A 10,604-nucleotide genomic window follows, 5' to 3' on the forward strand; every position below is an offset into this window, starting at 1 on the left:
CCCCTACATAGGGAGTGCAGAGTCTTAGCCACTGGACCTCCAGGTAAGTCATCTGGGCATCCTTGTCTTGTTCCAGATTTTAGCATGAAGGCTTTCAGCTTTTCACCGTTGAGTATTATATTGGCTGTGGGTTTGTCATAAATAGTTTTTATTATGTTCCCTGTGTACCCACTTTGGTAAGACTTTTTGTCATGAATGGATGTTGAATTTTGTCAAATGCTTTTTCTGCATCTATTGAGATGATGTGTTTTTTGTCTTTTCTTTTGTTTATGTGGTGTATCACATTGATTGATTTGTGTATGTTGAACCAACCTTGGGAACTTGGGATATATCCCACTTGATCGTGGTGTATGATCTTTTTATGTGTTGTTGGATTTGGTTTGCTAATATTTTGTTGAGAATTTTTGTATCTCTATTCACCAAAGATATTGGCCTGTAATTTTCTTTTTTGGTGTTGTCTTTGGTTTTGGTATCAGGGTGATGGTCACTTCATAGAATGTCTTTGGGAGTGTTCCCTTCTCCCATTTTTTGGAAGAGTTAAAGAAGGATCAGTATAAGTTCTTTGTATGTTTGGTGGAATTCTCTTGTGAAGCCATCTGCTCCTGGACTTTTGTTTATAGGGAGTTTTTAAATTACACGTTCTATTTCACTTCTAGTGATCAGTCTGTTCAAATGATCTATTTCTTCTGGATTCAATTTTGGTGGACTGTATGTTTCTAGAAATTTGTCCATTTCTTCTAGGTTGTTGAATTTGTTGGCATATAATTGTTCATAGTACTCCCTATGGTTTTTTGAATTTCTGTGGTATCAGCTGTTATGTTTCCTTTTTCATTTCTTACTTTGTTTATTTGGGTTCTCTCTCTTTTCTTCTTGGTGAGCCTGGCCAGAGGTTTGTCAATCTTATTTATCCTTTCAAAGAACCAGCTCTTGGTTTTCTTGATTTTTTTTCTATTGTGTTTTAGATCTCTATTTTATTTATTTTCTCTCTGATCTTTATTATTTCCTTCCTTCTGCCAACTTAAGGTTTTGTTTGTTCTTCTTTTTCTTATTTTTTTAAGTGGTAGGTTCATGTTGTTTATTTGAGATTTTTCTTGTTTTTTTTGAGGAAGGAATGTATTGCTATGAACTTCCTTCTAAGAATTGCTTTTGCTGCATCCCATAGTTTTTGTATGGTTGTGTTTTCATTGTCTTTTGTCTCAAGGTATTTTTTAGTTTCCTCTTTGATTTCATTGTTAACCCATTGGTTTTTTAGTAGCATGTTGTTTAATCTCCATATAATTGTTTTCTTCTCTTTCTTTTTCTGTGGTTAATTTCTAGTTCCATGCTGTTGTGGTCAGAAAAGATGCTTGAGATAATTTCTATACTCTTAAATTTGTTGAGGCTTATTTTGTGCCAGAGTATGTGGTCAGTCCTAGAGAATGTTCCATGTGTGCTTGAAAAGAATGTATATTCTGGGTTTTTTTGGATGTAATGTCCAAATATCAGTTATGTCTGTTTTACTGTATTATTTAGGATTTCTGTTGCCTTATTGATTCTCTGCCTGCAAGATCTATCTATTGATTTGAGTGGGGTGTTAAAGTCTTACTATTATTGTAGTCCTGTCAGTTTCTCCCTTTGCGTCTCATAGTAGTTATTTTCTGTATTTGCATGCTCCTATATTAGGTGTGTGTATGTTGACGAGTGTAAAATACTCTTCATGTATTCTTCCTTTTATCATTATATAGTGTCCTTCTTTATCTTTCTTTATGGCTTTTGTTTTAAAGTTGTTCTGTCTGATATAAGTATTGTGACCCCTGGTTTCTTGTCATTTCTGTTAGCATGAAATATCTTTTTCTGTCCCCTCACTTTCAATCCGTGTGTGTCCTTTGCCATAGGGTGGGTCTGTTATAGGCAGTGTATTGTAGGCTCTTGTTTTTCTATCCAGTCTGCTACGCTGTGTTGTTTGATTGGAGCATTTAGTCCACTGACATTTATGTATGTATTTATTGCCATTTTAAACCTTGTTTTCCTGTTGATTTTGTATTTCTTCTTTGTCCATTTCTGTTTTTTCTTTTGTAGTTCAATGGTTTTCTTTTGTATTATACTTATGTTCTCTTCTTTTTCATTTTTGGGAATCCATTATATGTTTTTGATTTGTACTAAAGCACAGTATACCGAAAGTGTTGCTTTTTTTCTTCCATCTTCGATATTAAATGGCTACACAAAAATTCACCAATTTTGAGAAGTCTTTTTAAATGCACGCTGATATGACAGCTGTCACATACAACTAACAAAATTGTTTCGAACGAAGTTAAAGAGAGAGCTAAGTGCTACTAGAGCCATCTTACAGAAAAAAACGAATGAACCTTTTGGTCAACCCAATATTTCCCTTAGACTGGTAGTCATATAAGCTCAAACACATAGTAGGAAAAAAAAATCTACATTTTCTTACTCTTATCCTCATATTATGATTTTGGTGTCTTCTTTTACATCTTCATGATCATTCTTTTGCTCTTCATTGTGGTTATCATCACTTTCACAGAAATATTTTGTTTTTTTTTTTAATCTGTGTACTGGCTTATTTAAGTGATTTACTTTCTAATTGTGATTTTCTCTTTCCTGTAGATTCTTCTTTTTTATTTAGAGAAGACCTTTCAATATTTCCTTTAGGATAGGTTTAGTATTGCTGTATTCTTTAGTTTTTGCTTTTCTGAGAAATTCTTCACTTTGCTATTCTTTTTTAATTTATTTATTTTTATTTTTGGCTGTGTTGGGTGTTCGTTGCTGCGCACAGGCTTTCTCTAGTTGCGGTGATGGAGGGCTGTTCTTCGTTGCAGTGTACAGGCTTCTCGTTGTGGTGGCTTGTTGTGGAGCATGGGCTCTAGGCACGCGGGCTTCAGTAATTGTGGCTTTCGAGGTCTAGAGTGCAGGCTCAGTAGTTGTGGTGCATGGGCTTGGTTGATCTGCCGCCTGTGGGATCTTCCCAGACCGGAGCTCAAACCCGTGTCCCCTGCATTGGCAGGCGATTCTTAACCACTGTGCCACCAGGGAAGCCCTCCTTCTGTTCTAAATGATAATCTTGCTGGGTAGAGTATCCTAGGTTGCACGTTTTTCCCTTTCAGGACTTTGAATATGTCTTGCCACTCCCTTTTGGCCTGCAGTGTTTCTGTAGAGAAATCTGCTGATAGCCTTATGGAGTCCACTTGTAATTAACTCTTTGTTTTTCTTTTGCTGCCTTTAGAATCCTCTCTTTGTCTTTAAATTTTGCCATTTTTATTATGATATGTCTTGATGTAGGTCTGTTTGGGTTTATCTTGTTTGGAACCCTCTGTGCTTCCTGAACCTGCATATCTGTTTCCTTCTTTAGGTTTGGGAAGTTTTCAGCCATAATTTCTTCAAATACATTTTTGATCCACTTTTCTTTCTCCTTCTGGGATCCCTGTTATGTGTAGATTGGAATGCTTTATATTATCCCATAGGTCTCTTATGTTGCTTTCTTTTTTTTTGATCTGGCTTTCTGTCTGCTGTCCTGATTGGGTGGTTTCTGTTATTCTATCTTCCAGGTCAGTTATTTGTTCTTCTGCATTGTTCATTCTGCTATTCATTGCTTTTAGCTCAGCTTTTGTCTCTGCAAATGAGTTTTCTAATTTTTCTTCGTTCTTCTTTATAGCTTCTTGTTCTTTTTTACAGTATTCTACATTTCCATCAATAGTCTTTCTTAATTCTTTTAGTATTTTCATTATCTCCTTTTTGAAACTGGTGTCTATTAGAAGAGGTGTGTTTCATTGTTTGTTCTTTCAGGGGAATTCTCTTGGTCTTTAGGAGTGGTTGCTGTGCTTCTTCATTTTATTTATATTTCTCTTACTTTGTGAGTTTAGGAGAAACAATTATATACTGTGGTTGTGGAGGGCTATTTATACGTGGGGATGTTCCTCTGTAGCTTGTGTGAGTTTAATATATTTGGTGCAAGGACTCTTTTTAGTATGGATGCCTGTCACCTCTTTCCTCAGCATGTGCTTGTTGTTATTTCCTTGATAGCGGGCGTGCAGATGTGGCAGCTCGTGCCTGGTCCTCAGGTTTGTGGTGGCGGCTCAGGAGCACCCTAAGAGCATATCATGGGAATCGAGGTGGCTTGTGACCACTCCTGGAGTCCAGGCAGGCAGCGGCAGGGCCTCAGGACCACTCCTGGGGTCCGGGAGGGAGGCAGCGAGGCTCGCGACCCCTCCTGGCGTCTGGGGTGGAGGCAGTGGGGTCTGGGGTGGAGGCAGTGGGGGCTTGCGACCACTCCTGGCATCTGGACGGGTAGTGGCAGTGGATCGCGACCACTCCTGAGTTCTGGGAGGGAGGCAGCGGGGGCCAGGAGACCACTCCTGGAGCCCGTGCAGACAGTGTCCTGCCCTCTGAGACCACACGCACAGGGAAAAAGGCTACAATCAGAGTCCTGCCTCTCCTCTCATGCACCCCCAAAACAATGGCGACTGGCCTCTAAGGCGGCCCAGGCTTCCTCTTAGTACACCCTCAGTTGTGCTCACACTGGATTCCAGTCCCCCTGCAGGCTGTTTCCACACAGCCAACCCTAGTCCTCTCTTTGGTTCTGATCTCCAAAGCCAGAGTTCCAGCACCCAGTCCCTGCCCGCACTGGTGGAAGAGTGTCTCAGGCTAGGGAGTGCAGGGTGGCAGCACTGACCATCTGTGTAGTTCTCCCTTTGCTCTGGCTGCCACAAACCCAGTGTTGCATTCACTTATGAGGCTCAGAAACTCCCCTTCTTTCCTAGCCAATATCCCCACTGGTGAGGGAGTTCCCAGGGTGCAGGAACCTTTCCTCTTTCACAGCTCCCTCCTAGGGGTGCAGGTCCCATCCCAATTCCTTTCTCGCTTTTTTTTTCTTTTTTCCTACCTGCTTACTGGAGATTTTCTTGCCGTTTCAACAGTCTGAGGTCTTCTGCCAGCTTACAGTAGATGTTCTGTGAGAATCATTCCACGTGTAGATGTATTTTTGATGTATTTATGGGAGAAGGGGAGCTTCATGTCCTACTACTCCACCATCTTGATCACTCCTCTGTGTGTCTTCTTTGGAGAAGTGTCTAGTAAGATTTTCTGCCCATTTTTTGATTGGGTTGTTTGTTGATATTGAGCTGTTGAGCTGTTTGTATATTTTGGAGATTAATCCCTTGTCAGTCACATCATTTGCAGATATTTTCTCCAGTTCTGTGGGTTGTCTTTTCCTTTGTTTATGGTTTCCTTTGCTGTGCAAAAGCTTGAAGTTTTATTAGGTCCCATTTGTTTATTTTTGTTTTTATTTTCATTACTCTAGGAGGCAGATGCAAAAAGATATTGCTGTGATTTATGTCAAAGAGTGTTCTGCTTATGTTTTTCTCTAAGAGTTCTATAGTATCCAGTCTTACATTTAGGTCTTTGATCCATTTTGAGTTTATTTTTGTGTACGGTGTTAGAGAATGTTCTAATCTCATTCTTTTAGATGTGGCTCACCAGTTTTCACAGCACCACTTATTAAAGAGACTTTTTTCCACTGTATATTCTTGCCTTCCTTTTCGTAGATTAATTGACCATAGGTGTGTGGGTTTATTTTTGGTCTTTCTATCCTCTTCTGTTGATCTGTAAGTCTGTCTTTGTGCCAGTACCATACTGCTTTGATTTCTGTAGCTTTATAGCGTAGTCTGAAGTCAGGGAGCCTGATTCCTCCAGCTCTGTTTTTCTTTCTCAAGATTGCTTTGGCTCTTCAGTGTCCTTCTGTATTTTGAATGATATGTAATCTCATTTATTTCGGTTGTTTTTCTTTTTTTTTTCATTTTTGATGAGTAAGATTGCCTATATATTTTCTTCAGAACTAATGTTCTGATACTTACTAAGGTAGCATAATTTTTCTCTCTTTACCTTCAAAGGTTGCTCAAGAAACAGATGTTAGAGCACAGATTCGTCTGCAGTTTCGTGATGTCAATGGAGAACTTGTAGCTGTGCAGAGATCTATGGTTTGTACTCAGAAAAGCAAAAAGACAGAATTTAAAACCCTGGAAGGAGTCATTACTAGAACAAAGTAGGTGTTTATTATATATTTGAATTATCTGTTCATTTTTTTGTCTTTAGGTCTATAAAACTATGGTTTTTTCCTACTTCTTTAAGTTTATTTTACGGAAGCTAATTAACTTTTTAACGGACTTTATCTTTAGAGCTGTTTTAGTTTCTCAGCACAACTGAGCAGAAAGTAGAGATCCACCTTGACTCTACACCTGCGTGGCCTTGTCCAGTATCAACATCTAATTTTTTGTTTGATACTATTTATCAGTTAAACAGAATGATCCCATTAAAGATTTAGTGATAATGCTCCACTCCTTTGAGTAATTTATGGACAGTTGCTGAATTGAAGGTGCATAATCACTCAAATATAGATTGAATGAATGAAAAGTGCTAGTAATCATGTCTATAGGGAAGGATGAGATAAGCAGGCAGGTGCCTTTCAACTGTTGTCATTCTGTTAAGGGCAGGTATCATATTGTAATGGGTATGGATATTGGAATTAGGTAGGCTGCCCTGAATTCATGGCTTTATCCTTGTTGAGCAAATTACTTATCATCTTATCCCTTCCTTTCATTTATTCATTTGTTAAACTAATTAAATAATTTCTTTATTTAATCAATAATGTGTCACACCTGTTATGTGCTAGATACACTGTACTAGCTACTGGCTTCTCAAGTGGATTCTTTTCACTGGCTTTTAAACATACTCAGATCTCTCCCACAACCTCAGATTTCATTTCACTCCAGTTACGGTCTGTCTCCATCTTCCGCTTTACAGGCAATTTTTTCAAAAGAGTTGTTGATACTCACTGTCTCCATTTCTTGACTTCCTCCTGACTCCTACTCTAGCCCCATTCTTGTACTGAAACAGCTCCAACTAAGGTCACAAATAACCTCTGTATTAATTAGGATAATGCTATTGCTATACAAAATAGACCTCCTTATCTCAGTGAATGACACCCCCATCCATCCAGTGACACGAACCTAAGTCTGTCTTGACAGCTTCCTTGCCATCTATATTCAGTTCATTACCAAGTCCTATGGATTTCGCCTAACTGGCTCTTCAGTCTGTTTCTCTCCATCTCTATGAGAACCATTCTTGTTCAAGCTACCATCGTCTTTCCCTGGTCTAATGTTTCAATCTCCTGGTCTATCTTTGTCCATTCTGTCCCCCTACAAAACATTCTTAGTACATTCAGTGTAATATTTTCAGAATACATATAAAATGACAGTAAAGACAGACACTGCATCCACTCACCTAATCTAGTTGTTAACAGATACTGGACAGAAGATATGAAAGAAAATGGTCAATTTATCCTTCTGATGAAAGATGCTGAGAGATCTCTTGGAATCCAAGGGCAGGGATGCTTCTGGCCCTGGGTATAATGAAGTAGGGAACTTATTTAAAAGACCCTGAGGCAGTTCTCTCTATTTGATTGCTTTGTCATTGTGACCGTAGAACTTAGGTCTGTTGATTAAGAATCTTCCTTGGATTTGCTTGGATGGGCATCACTAAGGTTTGCCTTTATACTCCTTTTACTGTGTGTCTTTTACTGAACAATCCCTTATCTAAGCTCTAGAGTCAAAAAGAAAACAATACAAAAGTAATTGGCAAAAATTATCTTTCTTCTAAATTAATATAATTTATACTTTGAGAACTTATTTACCATAAAATAAAATAATAAAATATTACATATAAGGCAAATATTTTTAAAGTTTTAGTAATGTACATTTCATGTATATACAACTCATTTTTTATACTATCAAAAATTTATTTCATGAGAAAATTCCAAATATATTGCTGCTTTCCTAAGATTTTATTCTGAATCATTGTGGTAAGTTTAATTGATCTTTCTTTTCCTCCTGTTTAAATATATACCTGTTTTTCAGCAATGAGGTTTTACTGACCTTACAGAATAAATTGGTGACTTTAAAAATAAATAAAAAATAAACTGTACAGTCTTTAGATGTTTTCAAGTACCTTTGCCTGTCTGTTATGTATCATCATGTTTTTTTTTTTGCTTTTTGGGTTTTTTTTGCGGTACGCGGGCCTCTCACTGTTGGGGCCTCTCCCGTTACGGAGCACAGGCTCCGGACGCTCAGGCTCAGCGGCCATGACTCACGGGCCCAGCCACTCCACGGCATGTGGGATCTTCCTGGACTGGGGCACGAACCCATGTCCCCTGCATCGGCAGGCGGACTCTCAACCACTGCGCCACCAGGGATGCCCAAGAGTTATACCTTTTAATATGAGAAAGCTATCCACAGGAAGTGGATGAGAGGCCATTTGTTTTTGGTTTTTTTTTGCAAGTACAGCATGAAAGATTGACTAAGTAACAGAATATTTTACATAAGTTCTTGATTTTTGTTTTCTATAGGCATGGTGAAAAGGTCAGTCTCAGCTCCAAGTGTGCAGAAATTGACCGAGAGATGATAAGTTCTCTTGGGGTTTCCAAATCTGTGCTAAATAATGTCATTTTCTGTCACCAAGAAGAGTCTAATTGGCCTTTAAGTGAAGGAAAGGCTTTGAAGCAAAAATTTGATGAGATTTTTTCCGCAACAAGGTTTGTAACCTTTAATTAGATTTTGTAGTCCATTAAGTTATTGAGCCAGAGTTGCAATTTAGATGCTTCTTTTTTTTAAACAGAAAGATATTGTAAAGCAAGAAAGTCAGCAGTTATTACCTCTTATCCAGTGGCAACCAGTCAGCATTTTTCCTTTCAGTTTTCTTTCTTTGCATCTTTATTTACCTGCTTGACAGTATATATGTAACATTTGTACTTACTATTATGTCATAAGCATTTTCTAAGTTATTAAAAACTCTTTGTAAATGTAATCTTAATGACTGCATTATAGTCCATTGTTTGAATATACTATAATTTGCTTAGCCAGAAATTTGATTTTTATTTAATATCTTCAAAGGTACATTAAAGCGTTGGAAACACTTCGGCAGGTACGTCAGACACAAGGTCAGAAAGTAAAAGAATGTCAAACAGAACTAAAATATCTGAAGCAAAATAAGGAAAAAGCTTGTGATATTCGCGATCAGATTACTCGTAAGGAAGCGCAGTTAACATCGTCAAAGGAAATTGTCAAATCCTATGAGAATGAACTTGATCCATTGAAGGTAATTTGGTTTCTCGTATGCTGAGGAGAAGGTTACCATTTACCGTGGTATCTCTCACCCGAAAAGCATTATTTTTCTGTGCATTTGAATGGTGTGTATATTTCTTGAAAAAATTATCAGAGACTATATAATGTTATGGTTCATGTCTTATGTCTGTATTTAAGTTGCCCAAAGACCTTGGATTTGAGGGTAAACAAATTTATAGCATCATATTAAATTAGTAATGTAGATCACTAAGTTTTTTTTTTTTTTTTTTTTGCGGTACGCGGGCCTCTCACTGTTGTGGCCTCTCCCATTGTGGAGCACAGGCTCCGGACGCGCAGGCTCAACAGCCATGGCTCACGGGCCCAGCTGCTCCGCGGCATGTGGGATCTTCCCAGACTGGGCACAAACACGTGTCCCCTGCATCGGCAGGTGGACTCTCAACTACTGTGCCACCAGGGAAGCCCTAGATCACTACTTTTTTTTTTTTTTTTTTTTTTTTTTGCTGTACGCGGGCCTCTCACTGTTGTGGCCTCTCCCGTTGCAGAGCACAGGCTCCGGACGCGCAGGCTCAGCGGCCATGGCTCACGGGCCCAGCCGCTCCACGGCATGTGGGATCTTCCCGGACCGGGGCGCGAACCCGTGTCCCCTGCATCGGCAGGCGGACTCTCAACCACTGCGCCACCAGGGGAGCCCTAGATCACTAATTTTTAAATATCAGTGTAATGGCTCAACCTTACAGTTCTGTATTCTTAAGGAGACTTTTTTTTTTTTAATTGACAGGTCTTTCTAGGGAATTTTTATAATTTGCAGGATGTTCTTGACATTACACAAAATTTGAAATTGGTGCATAACGTGTTGATATATTTGCAAATGAGTTAGCTTTCTAAATTCTGTGGTTTATAAGTAAGATCTTAAAGAAATCCCATTTATTCATTTCACAAGCATTTATTAAGTGTTTCCTGTGTGCCAGGGTATACTATGCTTGGGGCTATAGGTACGAGGAGAACTACAATAGTGTCCTTGCCCCTTAAGGTATTCGTAGTCTAATTAAGAGTATTCTTAAAAATGGCTTTTTAAATTTACAGATAATGGGAGATTTAAGAAAAAAAAATTTTAATTATTGATTTAGTTTTTTAAAACTCACCTATAAATGCTGGTATAGATCTTGGAATTGTAATATGGAAAAACTTTGATTTTCTGTCCCAGTGCCCATTGACATGAATGCATCTTTTTTTTTTTTTGCGGTACATGGGCCTCTCACTGTTGTGGCCTCTCCCGTTGCGGAGCACAGGCTCCGGATGCGCAGGCTCAGCGGGCCATGGCTCACAGGCCTAGCCGCTCCGCGGCATGTGGGATCTTCCCGGACCGGGGCACAAACCCGTGTCCCCTGCATCGGCAGGCGGACTCTCAACCACTGCACCACCAGGGAAGCCCATAAATGCATCTTTTAATGAATATTTATTGTTTTGTGCATAGCA

At 38.9% G+C, this 10,604-nt stretch overlaps 1 protein-coding gene across 1 annotated transcript in view; it reads left to right on the top strand.

The window, feature by feature from the left end:
* The window catches only part of RAD50 (RAD50 double strand break repair protein), a 97,318-nt gene that overhangs the window by 19,790 nt on the left and 66,924 nt on the right, over positions 1-10,604 (top strand). Inside the window, exons 3-5 of the mRNA XM_082651516.1 lie at positions 5,883-6,034; positions 8,393-8,578; positions 8,937-9,141. Coding sequence (XP_082507642.1) covers positions 5,883-6,034; positions 8,393-8,578; positions 8,937-9,141 — 543 coding nt within the window. The remainder of the gene's footprint in view (positions 1-5,882; positions 6,035-8,392; positions 8,579-8,936; positions 9,142-10,604) is intronic.

This window comes from Grampus griseus, assembly GCF_964374135.1.
Source record: "Grampus griseus genome assembly, chromosome: 3".
NCBI classification, from domain to species: Eukaryota; Metazoa; Chordata; class Mammalia; order Artiodactyla; family Delphinidae; genus Grampus; species Grampus griseus.